The 19,193-nt window shown below is 33.2% G+C and overlaps 2 protein-coding genes across 5 annotated transcripts; one reads left to right on the top strand and one right to left on the bottom strand.

The window, feature by feature from the left end:
- Positions 1 to 11,789: 11,789 nt before the first annotated feature.
- On the top strand, positions 11,790 to 13,020 carry LOC107948563 (lysine-rich arabinogalactan protein 18). Its single transcript, XM_016883150.2, has 2 exons — positions 11,790 to 12,506; positions 12,752 to 13,020. The coding sequence occupies exons 1-2, from the start codon at positions 11,916 to 11,918 to the stop codon at positions 12,833 to 12,835; spliced, it is 675 nt and encodes a 224-aa protein (XP_016738639.1). The 5' UTR covers positions 11,790 to 11,915; the 3' UTR covers positions 12,836 to 13,020.
- A 134-nt stretch (positions 13,021 to 13,154) lies between these two features.
- Positions 13,155 to 18,819, bottom strand: LOC107948562 (U-box domain-containing protein 4). 4 transcript variants are annotated; one of them, XM_016883149.2, is made up of 6 exons: positions 18,587 to 18,819; positions 17,205 to 17,395; positions 16,581 to 16,861; positions 15,952 to 16,068; positions 13,648 to 15,676; positions 13,155 to 13,554 (listed from the first exon to the last, which is right to left on the bottom strand). In XM_016883149.2, exons 2-6 carry the CDS (start codon positions 17,212 to 17,214, stop codon positions 13,511 to 13,513), a joined length of 2,481 nt encoding a protein of 826 aa, XP_016738638.1. In that variant the 5' UTR covers positions 17,215 to 17,395; positions 18,587 to 18,819; the 3' UTR covers positions 13,155 to 13,510. The 4 variants fall into 4 exon arrangements, with proteins under 4 accessions (XP_016738638.1, XP_016738634.1, XP_016738636.1 ...); XM_016883145.2 differs by having other exon boundaries at positions 13,637 to 15,676; positions 18,587 to 18,814; XM_016883147.2 differs by lacking the exon at positions 18,587 to 18,819 and adding an exon at positions 17,498 to 18,551 and having other exon boundaries at positions 13,637 to 15,676.
- Between the last annotated feature and the right edge of the window lie 374 nt (positions 18,820 to 19,193).

Here is a 19,193-nt window from a genome sequence, read left to right as displayed (position 1 = left end):
AAATACCTTAATTAATGTTATAAATGTTTAAATAACATATGGATAATTAATATATTATTTGGTTACCTTGTTGCTATAATATGTTTTGATGTTTTATTCTTATGTTACAAGTGTTGCCATGTTAGCATTTGTATACGATAAGGTCATATGTTATAAGGCCAACATTCCGAGAATGTTCGACAAAGAGACGTAAGTCCGAAAATCCCGTTTGACCTTAGGAATAGGTAAGGATACAAGTGACATGTCACTAGGATAGCTATGTATGTATGAGCTCGTTTGATGACATGATACATGCTAAGTCCGGGAGCTTGTGTAGCCCCATTGAGAGGCATGTAATTATGTGGTACACGCTAGGTCTGAGAGCTTATGTAGCCTACTGAGAGGCATGGTAATGTGATGCATGCTAGGTCTGGGTGCTCATATATAGCCCTGTTGAAAGGCGTGCTATGTCATGATTATGGCATTTCGGGGCGTTTATATCTGAGTATCCTATCCGTTATTCCAAATGTTTAGCGAGTAATGTATATGAGGTTCGAACGTAAACTAAGTAAAATGCATATGTGTACAAGGGAGCAAAGGTATGTATTTAATCTGTGTACTTCTAAGACTATGATCATCCATGGCAATATATGTTTTTATGTATTATGCTTATAAAGAAAATTTAGATCACATGTTTAATGAAAGGTATGAAAAAGTGACAAAGGTGTAAATAATATTCTATGGTTTAATTAAGATTTACTTTATTTGTATGTGTACTTACTAAGCTTCATAGCTTACTCCTCCCTTTTCTATTTCTTTTAGATTCGTCAAGCTACCTCAAAGGATTGAGAACGTCAGAGCTCGGGTCACACTATCAACTAAACTTTGGGTATAATACATTTGATTATTTTGAGTCATGGCATGTATAGGTGATTGTTATTTTGTATATGTGTCATGTCATGTGGCTAGCCCAAAGTAATGGTTCCCTAATTGGTATGATTATTTTGTATATGGCCAAGTGAATTGGTCCATATAGTTAATTGGAGTGTTTTCTTATAATTATCTCTTGATTGCATGCCAAATTATGTATGTGATTATGGTCTATGCTAGATAGTAGGATGTTAAGCATGTTGGAGTACATGAGGGTTCTTGGGTGACCAATGGCTTAGAAGATAGCCTCCAAATGTCTACATGAATAGACACATGAATAGGTGTCTAAATCGTGTGTGACACACGGACAACCTACACGGGCATGTCGTTTAGCCGTGTGTCCCCTGCACCCCAAAAATTCCATGTTGCATGCTTTGTAGTAACTACACGAGTTGGAGACACGGCCGTGTGTCTCATCCGTGTGTGACACACAGGCAGACCACACGGGTGTGTGCTTTGGCCGTGTATCCCTAAATGAATGATGACGTTATAAACAGAATGTCCAGGTTTTTGAGCACAGGCGACAACACGGGCGTGTCTAGGCCGTGTGAGGGACATGGGCCAAGGACACGGGTGTGTGTCTAGGCCGTGTGAAAACCACTTCACCTTGAACTGAATTAAATAAATTTCAGGATCCCACACGGGCTAGGGGCATGGGCGTGTGGTGTGCCTCTACACGGGCATGTGAGGCTAGAGCACAAAAATTTTCTTAAGTTTTTCATACGTTCTCGATTCAGTCTCGGACCACTTCAAATATATGTTTCGGGCCTCGCAAGCCCATATAAGGGACAAAATGATGGAATTGAAATTTTATAACCCGCATTTTAGTTGGATGTTTGTATGTTCATCCGGTAATGCCTCGTACCTTATCCCGGTCTCGGGTACGGGTAAGGGGTGTTACATTTTCTCTCTCAACTAAATTTTGGTTGATATATCAGCTATTTTGACCCAATTCTTGTGCCCAAAATACCCTTGAATTTCAATGATTGGTGCTATGGGTGGACAAAAACTATCCTTTTTGTCCGTTTTAGTCCCTTACGAAAAACAAAAAATATTTTTGGTATTTTTGAATTTTTTTTTGAAAAAAGGAAAAATATTGAAAATAAACACACAAAATAACATAAAAGTAAGAAAAACTAAAACACATAAAACTATCTGCATCCCAAAAAAGATAGGAGGTTACCAGACCTCACTAGAATGAAGCATCAGACTCGATCGGGGGTCCACCTCTTCATTAAGTCTCATGTAGACTATCAAGGTAATTCACTCCACAAAGAACAAACACACAAAAAACTAAAATAAAAATTCTAAAAACAGAAAATATGTTCCAAAAGTAGTATAATTTAAGAGTTTGCATGCCGCACAAAGAAATAAAAATAAAATATGAAAACATGTAACTTTAGCAAATCTCCTCATGGACCCTCGCTCGATCCGGCTACTCCTTTGTCTTTCCCCTTAATGACCGACTTCTTGTATGACATTGCAGGTTGGTCGCTCAGGTCACGGATGACGAGGCCCCCAGTAAATGATTGCTTGGAAGCAAACAAATCCTCGAAGTCGTCATGGTACGATGTCATGTCATCATCTTCTGTCACCTCGTCGTTGTCAATTTCTTCCTCCTTGCTCCCCTTCTCGTTAGAGTCCTTACAAGGTCAAGTTAAAAGAGCCGAAAATTTAAATGGATGACGAAAATGATTTTTTTTTAAGTTGGAGGGGAAAAAAATCATTATGCCAATAAGTATATTATTTTTATACTTCTTGGCCATAACTTTTCATAAATAAATATATTATAACACTTTTATAAAAATATATTTTTTTCATAATTTTAGACCTTTTTTAGGATTTAAATAATATTTTTTTGTTATAACTTTAAAAATACACATTATTTTTATAATATAAGAAAATTTTGGTCATTATCATCCCAAACTCTCATACATGTTCATGTTTTTTTATAACTTGTATAAAAATAATTTTTAAAAATTAGATTATGGTGTAATTATCTGTGTAATTATTTCCATTCTCACCCTCCCTAAAAATCAAAAAGTGTAATCGCGGTGCTTTAGTTACACTTAATTTAGTAAGATTCATTTTGACGATTGCTAGTTTTTTTTTTCTTTTAAGAAATGAAGTAATTTTAATTGTATATAGAATATTTACCATCACAATTATAATTTATAATGCAATATAGAATATTTCATATTATACTCTTAACTTCTCATAAAATGTAATTAAATAAATTAATCTTCCCATATAACAAATTTCTATTATTGTTAATATACCAAGACAATTTTTAGATTAAAAATGCATTGGGAAGAATTAATGGCAAGTCAATCTTGGCATATAACATAATATTCCCAACTATTTTATTTTATCATTACAAACCATTTTTTATGTATTTTATTATTTTTAAATATAAATAATATATTTATAAGTTACTTTGTAGTAAGTTGTAATGGCAATTTTTATATGTTTAATATTTACTTTATATTTTAATATCTATTAAAATTATGATAAAAAATTTAAAAGTGTTATGAATATCTTATTAAATGGATGTCTATCATGATCAAGATAAAGTTTCAATGTACTTTAAATTATAATAGTTATTAGAATTAGATCTCTAGTTCTTTTATACTTCTTATGCTTATAAATAGGAAGTCTGATGAAGCATTGTAATCATTCATTTTGATCAATAAAGTACATTCTCTATTGCTTTCATATTTTTTTGTTCTTTATTCTCTCCATCTCTCTTTATTTTATAACATGTTATCAGCACGATGATTCTCTATTTTTCCAAAATCTTTCGAAGTCGTCCCACAGATCATATTCTTTTTCACCGTAAACTTTCATCCTTACAACTTCATCTTTGGGAGGTTGACAGATCCAATCTCAAAATGGATTATGGTTTTTATTCCCGATCTTTGATTTATAATTGTACAAGAATGGGTAAAGAATAGATTTGTGCTCGTGATAATAGTCAAGGTGATGGTGATTATGTTAAAGATCTTCAGGTATAATTTACTATGTTTTATTTATTATATCATATTTATTATAATTGGAGAATAATCATAACAACATGAATGAATGATTTTGATTTAAAATCCACATATGTTTACGATAGTGATTATGAAATAAAAAATAACAGAGGTGTTTAGAAGTCCGCTTTACCAGATTTGTTACATTCCCTGAAGTGAATGCAAATATAAAGAAAATAAAATATATAATCATAGATAAATAAAAGTGGGAACATAGTAATAAATAAGAGAACAATGAGAGTCCTCAAGTTAGCTCTTTAAAGGGTAAATATAACTTGTGTTATCAATGTGATATGAAATATTATTGGCAACATGTGGCATATGCCCAAATATTTTGTTTCTGCTAATATTTTTTGAGAAATGATATGTTAATGTAGTAATAAATTCTATCATTATAGATAGAAAATATTTATCTTATTTGATACTAAAACAAATAAATATTATTCCAATATTTGATAGTACAAAATTAGTTGAAAGCTCTAGAAGAGCTAATATATTAATATCTTATGATGGTTAATCCATTGGTTTTTAAAGATATTTATAATGGACAATATATTGAGATTGTGAATGAGGAAAATATTATATTTATATGAATCACTATTGTTATAAATATCTATTTTGAAAGAATGAAAAAGAAATGATTGGGTTATTAATTTATATTTATTTTATAATCTTTATGATCTTTTTTTGTCATCATCCCCATTAAGGGGTTGGAAGCAAAATATTTAACTGTGAAAGATCTATTTATGAAAAATAAAATTTGATAATTCTATCTAAAGCTCGTTACGGTTGGATGCACTTAAAGTTGCAATTTTTTTTTTTAGATATTTGAAGATTTTGGCATATTCCTTGAAGCGAATATTGCATATAATTGTTTGGAAATTATATTTATTTTGTTGACTTAGTAACATTATAATCTTCACATTGATTTAGACATTTCTAATAGTAAAAGTCACAATAGCACTTATATGTGGATATAAAGTAAAAGGAATGATAGTAAAATTATTAATTTATTACAATTTAGTAAAAATTGAAATACATGTTAAAGTAAACCAAAATTTTACTAATACAAATACATTTACTATTTTGTGTGACTAATTAGACCATCCTGGATCATATATGATGTAAAAATTAATTGAGAATTTATATGGACATTTATTAAAGAACCAGAAGATTCTTTCATTTAAAAATATTCTCATTTATTGTTTCTCAATGAAAATTGATTCTTAGAAACTCACTAGCTAAAGTTGAGATTTAATGTCTTGATTTCTGAAATGAATATGTGCTCATTCATCCATAATGTGGATGATTTTAATATTATATAATTTTAGTAGATGCATCTACAAAATAATCACATATGTGTTATCAATTTGACCTGTCATTTGAAAGATTACTTGTTTAAATAATTAATTTTAGATCATGCAATTAAGACAATTTATCTTGCTAATACTGATGAGTTTATATCTCAATCTTTTATTGATTGAATTTGAAAAATTTTTGTAAAAGTTTGCGCATAATTGTTTAGAGAAATTATTGATTGAATACCTCTAAATAATGTCTAAACCATTACTTATGAGAACTAAACTTCCTATTTCAACATGAGATTATTTTGATTTACGTGTTGTACGCATGAAGCCAATAAGTTATAAATATTTCCCATTACAAAATTCAAATTTTTTCTTATATAAAGGGGTCACACACCTGTGTAAGTAGGCTGTGTGGGTACCACGGCCATGTATGAATTCAATGTGAGGCACACGACCGTGTCCTAGCTCGTGTCCTTACCCGTGTAACTCTCTAACTTGGGTCACCAGCCAGCCACACACGCTAGGCAATGTGGTCAATTTAATTTTTTAAAATTAGGTGCAGGATTCACACGGATGAGACACACGCTCGTGTCTCTGCCCGTGTGTCTAATTCTAAGTATTATGTTTCTCAATTTTAAGATGCAGGGACACGGACACACGACCAAACCACATGCCCATGTATCTGGCCGTGTGTCACGCACGGTCTAGACACACGCCCATGTGTCTACTCGTGTGGACAAAATAAAGTCGTTTCCTAGCTTTATTTCTTACCCAAATTTGCCATTAACCTACAACAACACTTATACATATATAGCAACCAATTTAATACATATTATCCAAGCCAATTGCGAGAATTATGTGGGATATATTATCATATACATTCATGTATTTCCAAACTTACCTTATTATCAAAACTTTTATATTTACTTTAATTTACTCAGCCATATTAAGCTTTTATATATTGTTTATGATATAACATTATGATGTATATATATACCAAAACATATCATCACTAACCATTTTAATGTCTAGATTACAAACATCCATTTACATGCCAACATTGGAAAAATTAGCTTATACATGCCATTATACCAAAAAAAGTTTACTATTTATACCAAAATGAGCTAGTGGATAGTGTGAGATGCACCGACCGATCTCCAACCTTTGCGAGCTTCCGAACACTATAAAACAGAGAAAAGAAAACCTAGTAAGCATTTAATGCTTAGTAAGGTCATATAACAGGAATTAAATTTACCAATCATATTCATTTAAGTAAGCATAAAAATAACATGCTTCCCAACAAATTGGCAAGTTTGCCTAATCACATACACTCAATTAAGCAAGTTAGTCACATATTTCACATATACATCAAATAAACATGGATGAGCTCATCATATTACAAACTTTTGAGTATTTCAGAAGTATTCGAGACATAATTCTTTTAATCTCATAATTTCTCATGTCAGGAGTTTTATCCATTGAATTATTGAAATATCAATGGATACTCAAGTAGTATACACAAGGTATACAAATCAGTGATCCGTCAATTCATATTCAAGGGTACTCGTTAGGGCACATAATTAAGGAGCACATTCTCAACCCACATATCAGGATGCTCAAATGAGCTATGTAACAGGACGCTTATCCAGGCTAAACATGAAACTCCTAAGAGTTTAGAACAGGAAGCTCATTGAGCTTAATAGGTAACTTCGAAGAGTTATTAATAAGGAGCTCAGATAGCATAACAGGGAGTTCAAGTGAGTCATATCAGGAAGCTCATAAGAGCCTAAATCAGACGCTCGCGTAGAGATGCGTTTGTGCCCGCAATAAATGCTGGACCCCAACCGATCGAATCATGTAACAGGACGCTCACAAAGAGCTGCGGTAGTGCGCAACACATGCAGAATCACTACCGATCAAGATGCTCACAGGAACTATATAACAGGATGCTCAAGAAGGCTTTTAACAGGTTGCTTTTCTGATCTATAATGTCCGCAACATATTCAGGACTATAATCAGTACGGGAAAATACTGTATCCATCGCATTTCATTATTCAAACGAAATTTATTATTTATCGAAAAATTTTGGGCATGTGACTATTTTCATACATTAATCATTTATACAATTCTCATAAGTACAACATGCAATTCAAACATATAAATATACATAATTAAGTTACACGAACTTACCTCGACACTTGTTCGTATTTAAAAGTCTACTAATCTGTCACCTTTTATTTTCCTCGATCTAGCTTCAAATTTGAGTTATCCGGATCTATATAAATAAATTTAACATCAATTTAATCCATTTCATACTCATTTACATTCAATTCATATCCTAGGAAAAATTATCATTTTACCTCTATACTTTTTATTAATTCTAATTTCGTCCTTAGACTCGGAAAATAAAATTCAGGCAATTTAATCCTTATTCCAAGCCTAACCGAAAATTTCATATAACATTTACAGCACATATATTTCACAAAATTTAGAATTTTTCCATAACTTTTACATCTTTACAATTTAGTCCATAAATCATAATTTCATCAAAATTCTCTTTGTAAAAGTTGTTTATCTATCAACAACCTTTCATTTTCTACCATAAATTTCAAATTTTCAGCATATTCATCCATGGAAAAACTTTGATACTTTGATAACTTTACAAATTAATCCCCAAAATAGATAGTAGACTTTTAACGCTTGTTACTAAAAACTATTTCGATCACAAGAATATAAAAATTACTAAAAAGGAGACAAGAATTCATACCTAATTAAGCTTGATTAGTTTCCTTTTTCTCTCCTAGGGTTTCCATATAAATTTTGGGGAAGAAGATGATATAAAATGATGTTATTTGATATTTATTTTATTTATCCTCTTTAATTTTTCAAACTTTCCAATTTCATCATTTTCTTTTTCTAATTTTTCATGGATGAATCACCAAAAATATCTACTAACTTTTATTTAATGGTCTAATTGCCATATAAGGACCTCTTATTTTGAAATCCATAGCTATTTGATCCTTTTAGCTACTATATCTCAACTTTTACATTTTATGCAATTCGGTCCTTTCCCTAATTAAACACATAATCTATAAAAAAATTTATCAGAATTTTCATATAGCATTCCTATCATAATGCGGACCATGCAATAATATTAAAATAAATTTTCTTTTTAACTCAGATTTGTGGTCCCGAAACCACTAATTTGATTTCACTAAAAACGGGTTGTTATAGTTTTCATGAGGGGAGTAAATACGTGTTGCACTATTTTTCCCTTAACCGAGATTTTGTCCTATTGGGTTTTCCTGGTAAAGTTTTTAATGAGGCAACAGATTATACGTATTATAGATTGTGTACTATTTTTCCTTCATTGGGTTTTTATTCCACAGGGTTTTTTCCTAATAAGGTTTTAATGAGGCATATTATCTTCTATCAATGGACATCTAAGGGGGAGTGTTATGAATATCTTATTAAATGGATGTCCATCATGATGAAGATAAAGTTTCAAGGTACTTTAAATTATAATAGTTAGAATTAGATCTCTAATTCTTTTATACTTCTTATACATATAAATAAAGACTCTAAATAAACATTGTAATCATCCATTTTGATTAATAAAATACATTCTCTATTGCTTTCATATTTTATTTGTTATTTATTCTCTCTATCTCTCTTTATTTTATAACAAAAAATTGATTATTAAGCTAACTTTTTACAAAAATATATTTTACAAACGCGGTTGAATTTGTTGATCTTAAAAACAAATGACTGATGAAACTAAAAAAAATTATTTGAAATAGGATTTGTATGATTTATATAATATTATTTATTTATGAAATTTGCGTCCTTATATTTAGAAAATAAATCCTATATTTTATTTCATATTTGAGAATCTATTTTAATTTTCCCTCAATATTATTCTTAAAAATATTAAAAATAGAAATAATTTAATAAAGTTTAATTTATTTAATATTATAAATCCAATGCATCACATTAAGCATAGTTTTTTTTATGAAATATGTTTATGTTATACTCATATATTATATTAGGCAGAATGATATTATTGTTTTATTAGTTATATATTGATAAATTTTTTAATTTAAATTAATACTATATATAGAAATTTTATATAAAATCAGCATTATGTTCTTTGTTGTGGTGAACTATAATGGTCAAATTCATGATATAGATATCAATGTAATATTTGAGTCTGATTAATATGATGTTCTTAAAAGATATCATATTAGTGAAGATGAAGTGTAAAATCAATTAAAAATCGAAGCTTCGATTAAATTGTAGAGATATGAATTTATTATATATGACAATTCAATAATACATTCTACTATTCATATAATGTATGATGATGATGTACAGATAATGATTGTGGAAGGGTCGAGCTCGACAGCATTGAAGAAGAATATGGATCGGCGATATTCTAAAACCGAAAAATCTATATTGTGATGCTGTGCAAAACAGTAGGGGTGAGCAAAATTCGATTCGATTAAAAAAAATCAAATTTTAAGCTAATTGAATCGAGTCATTCAAATTATTCAAGTAAACTCGAATAAGTAATTCGAGTTTTGAGTTCGAATCGAGTTAAATTTTACAATTCAAATAACTCGAATAATTCGAATAACATATTGGTATAAATACTTTTTTGGTCTCTGCCAAGTTTGAAAATGAGCAACTTGACCTCTCTCTCAATAAAAAATATAAAATAATTCAAAATAAATTTAAAATTTCAAAATATTTATAAAATTCCAAATTTATATTTTTAAAAATTATAAAAATTTCAAAAAAATTCTAAAAAAGATATAAAGAAATTTAAAAAATTAAAAATTTTCTAAAATAATAATGTTGGGACCTAAATAAGTTAATTAATGATTCAAGTTTATCATACTAAAGTAAATTTTTTTTATTTTTGCTTTGAAATTTTTTTCAAATATATATGGTTTCAAAATTATGTGCTATAATATGGATTTAATTATAGTATAACAAGATTTTAATTTAACTCAACTAATTTCATTCGAATCGACTAGAATTTCATTTTACTCAATTCAATTTGAAAAAAATTCAAATCGAATTAGAATGATAAAATAAGACTCGTTAACTCGATTAACTCAATTTTTTTATTCGATTCAATTAAATACTCTCTCAATAATATACCGAGAGAGGCCAAAGGGTGTAGGTGAAATAATTACACAACTATTTTGCAAAACTTCTTTTAAAACTCTAATATATAGATGATAAAAAAAAACACAAAAAAGGGCCTCAGCCACTTTACAATTTTTAACGAAAAGAGAAAAGGTTAGGGTGTTTAAGTATAATACACGTCACGTTATTCCAGACAAGTTTTGCTTGCAGAGATACAGTTTCTTGCCGGTGAGTCGATGACCCATCTCAAAATATCACCGGTAACAGCTTTACCCAGTTACGTGGCCGCCTCCTATTGGTTTGTCTCTTTGCCCAGCAATACCCCACTATCCCCTACCTCCAGCTGTCTCACTACTTCATTCAATTAGTTATTGTAGGTTTAATTTTTTTCAACCCCTGTACTCTTTCAGCTTTTAAATTTTAATCTATCACCTTTTAATTCCATATCTCTCCTGCTTAATTTAAAAATTAAAATTTAATTAATAACATTTCCATTCAATTTAAATATATATTATTATTTTTAGATCAATTCTTCGAATATTAAAATGATCTATATTCAAATTTAACCAAGTTTTCATGAATTGGAATTTAACTTTTAAATAAAAACAAAGAGAAACTAAAATTTTAAAATCAAAAGTAGGAAGGCTAAATTTCAAAACCCCAAAGAGTATAGGGGTTGGGGATAGAATTAAACATTTATTATAATATTAAGTAGGATAAACTACACCTAAGGTGACTTAACTTTGAAAAGTTACAACATGGTCACTGAATTATTCGAAAGTATTTATTTAAGTCATTGGATTGTTAAGTATTTTTTTCTAAAGTTCGGTTAGCGAGCTCCAAGTGATGATTCGACGATTGGTACAATAGATTAGTACCTATAGGCGAGTAGAAGAACATACCTCAGATCTAGGTCAATGTAAGAGATCGGAGAAGAAAACTATTTGGATTTTGATTCGTAAATTCATAATATTCAAAGTTATTTCATGAAAATAATTAAATTGTTGAAGAGAAGGAGAATGAGATCCTTTGATTGGTGCAGACCGTGTGAATAAAAAAAAGTCATACAACAGCGATTTAATAGTCCAATGAATTAAATAAAAACTTCTGAATGATTTAATAATTATTTTGTAACTTTTTAAAGTTAAATGACTGAAATGTAAATTTATTAATAGTTCAATGACCTTTGGTGTAGTTTACCCTAATCAGGTAATTTAACAGCAAATTACATGGTCCACGTGTGTGGGCCCCCAATCCAGACTGTGTCGAGTCTTGATCGCCACATTACAATGTGTCTTTGTTTGATAGTTTGATGCCGGTGGGCCCCGCAATAGCTTCTCATCCAACGGCTATTTCTGATCCAAACACGTTCCTAACTTTTTCTTCTTTTCTTTTTATAATCATCATTTTTTCTGATTTTCTCTCCCTCATTTATTTATATATTTATTGAGAGTCTGTTGTCTCCTTGTCATTAGTTTCTGTTACTACTTCACTCTCCCTCTGTCTTCAAGAAATGGATCGTAGAAGTGCATTTGCAGTTGTTTTGATTTGTTTTGTGGTGACCGCTGTCGGTGGTCAATCTCCGGCAGCCTCACCTACTAAAGCTCCGCCGGCCGCGACTACTCCTGCTACTGCTACTGCTCCCGCTACTGCCCCTGTTAGCAAACCTAAATCACCGGCTCCAACTGCTGCCCCTACCACTTCCCCACCAACTTCTTCACCACCGGTTGCGGCTCCGGAGAAGTCTGCGGCGGTTCCAGCCCCATCTAAATCTGCTCCGTCTTCTCCTCCGGCTGCTGCGCCGGTGAGTTCTCCACCGGCTCCAGTACCTGTGAGCTCTCCTCCAGCCAGATCGCCTCCCGTTGCTGCACCGACGACTCCACCAGAGAGCTCGGCCTCTCCTCCGGCTCCTGTTGCGGCACCAACTACTGCTGAGGTTCCGGCCCCAGCTCCAAGCAAGAGCAAGAGCAAAAGCAAGAAATCCAAGAAACACCATGCTCCGGCTCCTTCACCTGATATGCTTGGACCTCCCGCTCCACCAACTGGAGCTCCTGGACCGAGCCTCGATGCTTCCTCTCCCGGTCCATCTGTCGCTGCCGACGAGGTACATTCTCTTCTCTTTACTAACGTTTCAGTAGCTTACATCATATAACAATGCGCTTTCAGATCTGAACTTTTACACTGCATAAATGTAGAGAGATCTTGTTTTTCGTTTAATCGCGTCTAAAGGATGCACCGTTGAGCTAGTTCATTTAATTTTCTGAAAAAGGACAGACCAACGGATCTTTTTTTTCATCTTAAAACTATATTTATCTGTAAAATTTAAAGAGTTATTGTAAACAAATGCAGAGTGGAGCAGAGGCAATGAAGAACATGAAGAAGATAATTGGAGGGTTGGCGTTGGGATGGGCAGCCATTGCTTTGAGCTTCTAGATTGGTTTTGATCACATTCCACATTTTGCGTTGTAATTCTTTGGCTGGTGTACTGAGAGGCGGAAACTCTAGTTTTTTTTTTTTTCCTCTGTAATTTCCACTATTCTTGTTTTTTCCCCTTCATTTACCCATTTTCTGTCTTTAATTTTTCGATTATATAATAAAATCACAATTTATTTTACTAATACCAATGCTAATGAATCTCAAGATCGTTTGTGCAGGTTAAACATTGTCAAAGTAACAAAACTGAAACGAGTTGTTTGGTTAGACAATGTTCCAATGAAAGTACAGAAAAGCTTAAAATGGCAGCAAATGCATATCTTACAAATCAATCTGATTATTTAGTTTAATCTGAAAGAACAGTTTCGAGCGAAAAATAATTAGGCACATGGGATAAACCAGGACAGACGTTATTCATTGGTTCCTATCGTCTTCTCCCCCGGCTGCAAACACCAGACGGACTCACATGTAGGAAACTTCTTACATTTCACAATTGCCACGTATCAGAAGCACTTCACAAGAGGACTCTACAAATAAAATTTCTCTTTTTCTCTACAACAAAACCCTGTATAAAATGTAAGCCCAAGCAGCAAACCTTCAAAATGCATTATTTGAAGCATCAAATGTATACAAACTGTATTTAGACCCAATGCCTACTTTCAGCCTCTTCCAGCACTACCATGTCGTTGGTTCCTGAAGTAGCTCAGAAGTGCCTGTGCCTGCGATCAACTCATGCTTAAATAACGGTAAAGAAGAAAGGTTTAGTGAGAAATAAAAGAAAAAGAACAGCATAACTATTACCTTCTCTTTACCTCTTGGGGTGCCGGTCTGGGACAATGCCACTAGTGGTGGAACAGCTCCTTCTTGGAGAACCATATTGCAAAATCTACCACTGGTTGTGCAGAGTTGTAAAAGGGCAGCAGCAGCATTTTCCTTTCCTCTCGCTGAGCCCAACTCAACAACCTCGACCAGCACAGGAATCCCACCCTCCTGCCCAATAGCATTCCTCCCTTCAGGAATTGTAGCAAGATTAGCCAAAACAGCAACTGCCTTATCAACCATTCCAGCTGCTGGGTCCATCAAGTCCACAAGGTGTCTTACAGCACCGGCTTGCACAATTCGAGCCTTGTTTTCATGAAATATTGACAGATTAAACAAAGCGGTAGCTGCATCTTTCTTTCCCCTAGGAGTACCATTCCCCAGTAAATCAACAAGAGGCTTGATTGCCCCAGACCTTCCAATCTTGACTTTGTTATCCTCAATGACTGAAAGGCTGAAGAGAGTGGCAGCTGAGTTTTCTTTAGCTTCAGGGCTTCCTGTCTCAAGGACATGAATCAGAGGCTCAATTGCATCGGCATCAGCGATTGCTGTTTTGTTGTTATCATTAATTGACAAGTTAAGAAGTGCTGTAACAGCATTTTCCTGAGTCTTCGTATCCGGTGAATGAAGCAAATCAACTAACAAGACAATGGCCCCACTGTTTGCTATTATAATCCGATTATCCATATTGTGCTTAGCAAGTAACCTGAGTTGAGCTGTGGCCTCTCTTTGAGTATCAACTGAAGTGCACTTCAAGTCCTCCACTAACTTCTTCACCTGGGCTTCAATGCCAGAAAGGTCAGCCCTGTTCTCAACACCAGGAGAAGAAACTATTCTTGGAATGAATCTTTCCGATGGCCGGCGCCAGATTGTTTGGCTTCGTGATCGTGTATCCATCAACCGAGGAGGAAACTGAGGTTCTCTTTGTGGAATGGCTGAGCTAACTGTAGGCTGTGCATCAGATTTCACCTCTCCAGAAGCATCACTATTGTAGGCTGCGAGATGAGTTGAACCATCAGAAGTCTCATTGGCATCTCCAACAGCTCCTAGAGGAGAATCTGGATTAGGAAGTGCACTAGAGGCTGAGACAGATCTTGTGCGGTTCTGAGATGACTGACCAATATTGTTAGAAGGTGACACAGGGGGTTCACCAACAGAATCGCTATACCTTCGTTCCAACTTTGACCTGTCTTCCACACTCTTTAGTGATATTCTTGCAACATCCAAACCCCCTCCATTTCCAGCTATAGCTGGCAAGGAACTTTCTGAGGTAGAACGAGGATGTAGTGGGGAGGTTCCCTTGTGATGAAGTCCACTGGATGTGACTAGGTTCTTACCAGCTTGACCTCTAGACCGTGACTCAGGTGACAATGGTTGGCTGATTCTAGGGGGAGGAAAACTATTTGAATCCCTTGGCAAGCCAGACTCTGCGTGCACAAGAAGGGGGTGGGATTGGTCTAAATTGATGGACTTCGTGGGATTAGGCAACTTCACATTGTTTGACTCGCACCAATTTGCAATTAGTGCCTTTACTGTGTAATTAGGTATAAGAGTGGTATGAGCCAAAGTTTGCCGTGTCTTGGGGCACACAGTGAACCCAAGACTAATCCAGTTCTTGATGAAAGCCCGCTCATAGGTTTGGCCAGATGCCACAATCACTGGATCAGTCATTAGCTCTAGGGAAAGGGGGCAGCAGAAATCAGCAGGTATTGGAACTGGGCTACAGGTCTCAGATTGTTTCATTAATACAAGACGATCATGCATGCGATTTACAAGAGCAATAATTTGATCAATAAACTCAGCTTCTGCAGTTTTTTCAGCTTGTTCAGCATTCTCCTTCAACTTTTCAAGGGCCACGGCCTCTATCAGAATCTCCTGGTTTGACCTCAAACTCAAGTTCTCTGCAATTTTCACTATTATGTCCAAGGATGGTCCAACACTATCCACTTGATCCCGTATGGCTTCCCTGATGACAGATGATGCTTGCTCATATGCTACAAGCTTAATTTTCTGCAAGCAGTGCTGCAATCAATTGCCAATAGTTAAACATCCTGAAATGTGGAATCCCCTTTAGCATTCTTTGAACTCAGAAATTAAATCAAAATGAAAGCTGCATATTTTTTCACATCTCACAACTGTATACTTAGATGCCATTCACGCTCCAATACATGACAGTTTTTTGGTAATCATTGTGAGAATACAATAATTATGCTGTATTTATAAAACTTAAATACAAGATGAAGAGTACAATCTTCAAATAAAAGTAAAAGCTTCAATTAACTTGGGTTTTAAATTACCTCAAGAGATGCTGAATTCAATTCATCAGGCAGATGCTGATGGGAAGACTTCAAGAACTGGAATACATCAAGGCTAAAATTCCGAATCTTCGAAATTAATGACTCAACTTGCAGAACCTAAAGGTCAAGTGAAAGAGAAGATAGTTATCCAAGTGCATTTAACTAAAGGACAACACTAATTGACTGATAGTACCTTAAAAGAAAATTATATTCTTCTATAACATTATTTCCTAAAAGGGCACCCATATATAGCAACTTTCTACCTAAATATGAGCGAACATTCAAGAATCAGCACTTAGGGGCTAAACTTATTCCAAAAGCCATATATTCCAACAATCTCTTAGGACAAACATGATGATGTTCTAATAACCATAAGAAATTAGAAGAAAATGTGTTCATAGACCATAGTGGCAGAAAACATCCACAAGAATTAACTGTAAAATGACAGCAATAATCTACAACATGCATCTCATGTGAAAATATTAATGTTCAGACGGGTAATTGATCAAAGCTTCACAATATCAGGTGAATGCCAATGCCTAGATGTTTAACTTAGGTACTTCTTTTCCAGTCATAAGTGGACTAAAATTGCTAAGTGAAGATGTGAACTCAAGTAACTAGTAACTTACAAAGTAAACTTTACTCAAAAGGGGTTGCCAGCTCTCGAATTGCTCTCTCAATTCTTCTATAGAGAGACTCAATCCTTCAAATGCCTTACTAAGCACTTCATCAGAAGTAATTTCTGAATCAATGATTGCGCTAAGAATTGGCTTCAACAACTGTAGTATCTCTTCTGCTCTCTGGTAAAACTTCTGAACTGGTTCTGAGTTAATGTTCTCAAAAGATGACAAATTTAAAAATGAGGAAATGTTACCCAGAAGTGCTTTTAACAAAGAAATCTCCATATGATCTGGGTAACAAAAAAAGTCAGAAAGATCGCGCGTAAGAAAGAGTAGAAGGAGAAAAACTTTAAGAATAATAATAAGCAAACAAAAGATGCAAGTATCTTTGTCGTGAAACAACAGGGAGAAAACTTTGGGCCTAATTACTTTAGTTTAACAACATAATTCCTTTCTCGGAATTCAATTTAACCTAAAGCAAAATATCAATGAACTAGAGCTTATGCTGCCAACATAACAGTTTTTTCATAACCGAACTGATACAGGACAAAATGCATGAACTCATTTGCAGAAGTTTGGAGGGCAAAAAAAGTGAAGCCTGAAAGACACATACAACAAGGACATAGTACATACCGTGTTTCATAAATTCTAACAGCAAAATCCTTTCTCAATAATGGATGACGAATACTTTGGAAACCATATTATTCCATAAAACTCAAGAAAACCCTTTTGAACATCAGCACCATAGCCCATGTAGCACACTATCTTGATAACAAGAACCAGACAGGTTCTTGAAATCTCACTTTTGCCAACTAGTAATCCCACTGTAGAATCAAAATTTTAGATCAAGCTTGATTGAAACTTAAAATATTAAGAGCACGAACAAAATAAAAAAAAATATTTAAACCATCAAATATAATATTTACCTCCAAAACACTCACAGCAATTACAGCAAAGTTTCCTTAAAAAGTTCATTATGCTGATAATTTTCCTAGCATCCATGAAATGTAACAAACGCAAACCTAAAAGAAATAATCAAGAGCAGCGACCTCTCCACATTAAACATAACACAATCCCCACTCACCCACTACCAAAGAGAGTTACTTGACTAAAAACAAGCCAAACCCTTCTCTAAAGATTAGATAAAATGAATTTGCCTTAACTCCAATACTTTGTAAGCTTCTGTACTACCTGCAGTCCCTCTTCACTACTGCCCTAATTTCTAGGAAATCAACAATTAGTTATTTGGATATATTTCGCCTACTGCACATCAGACACACCTTTTAGAATAGAAAAAAGACACTATTAGAACAAAATAACCGGATAAGACTACTGGGATAAAGAGCCATCCTATACAAATCAATCAGTTGATGCTTCAAATCAAGGACATAAAGGTCTCAACAAGAATTACAAAAACAAACATAAAATGTCGTGGGAACCATGGTCAAGTTCCACATGCTACTAGATGAAAACAAGCGCGCTGTAATGAAGCTACAAATTTACCTAAACCATTACTTCCAAAACCTATCAGAAATGGTTTCTAATATCATTTATATTTCTTAGTTTATAATTTACTTGCTTTCCAACTTCCCAATAACAGAATAGTAAAGTCACAACCTAATCAAATCGTTTTAGAACTTACTGATTTTGGCACTCCTGCATATCAGTGTCATACTCATTAAAAAATTAATTTGTTCATTGAACAAACATAAGCTGTTTTTCGCACTTCCCCAGCAGCAAGGCACATAAATAAATGAATAAAAATTAACCCTAAAACCCCATCAGTGGTCCTTCAAATATAATTTATCCAAAACACCCACTTAGCCTTTCAAAATCATACCATGAAACAATATGATCATAAAGGAAGTAATTAGATCAAATGGGTTTACCTATTATTTCAAAAAAATACCCAACTCCAAATAAGTAAACAACAACACAAATGCATATACAAAAACCAAAAAGATAATTGAACTCAACAATATAAAGAGAGATTTCCAAAGCCAAAGAAAAAATACCTTAATGCAGCTTTGAATTTTGGGTTTTTTTTTCCTTCTTGTTTATTGATATCACTAATCTTTCCAAAAAGAAAAAATAATTAAGTCCCAGATTTCGCTATCCTGTTGCTGGGTCTTTAGGCCATTCTTTTTCCTTTTTCAAGCTCTTTTTTTTTTAATTTTTGGGAATTAGTTACTTTTTTTAATTTATTTAATCGTTTTGCTGGCGTTGCTTAGTTGGAGATTGGCAGATTCTCGTCGTTTTGGAATTTCTTTATGGGTATTTTGACTGGAATTTTAGAATTTATTTTCTTTTATACTTTTATGATTGGCCAAAAGTAGTAATCCTACTTCATGTAATAAATAACTAAATATCCTTACATCATTTTTATCGGATAAAATAAAAAAATTTCATTAAAAATACCCGTATATATAAATTTTACGCATTTTATTCATCACTAATTTTAATCTAATTGCTATAATTATTAATCTTATCATCGCGGCTGATTTTAGTTTTATTGGAATCAATCTGATCATCCATCTAAATGAAATCTATTAAAATATAGGCATAATGACTTGACTCTCTAATTTTATAAAAAAATTTATTTTAACAATTTATTTAATTTTT

The sequence above is a fragment of the Gossypium hirsutum genome, chromosome A12 (genome assembly GCF_007990345.1).
Source record: "Gossypium hirsutum isolate 1008001.06 chromosome A12, Gossypium_hirsutum_v2.1, whole genome shotgun sequence".
Taxonomy (NCBI): Eukaryota; Viridiplantae; Streptophyta; class Magnoliopsida; order Malvales; family Malvaceae; genus Gossypium; species Gossypium hirsutum.
Note: the sequence above shows the minus strand (reverse complement) of the source record. Positions and strands in the feature narration are given on the sequence as shown.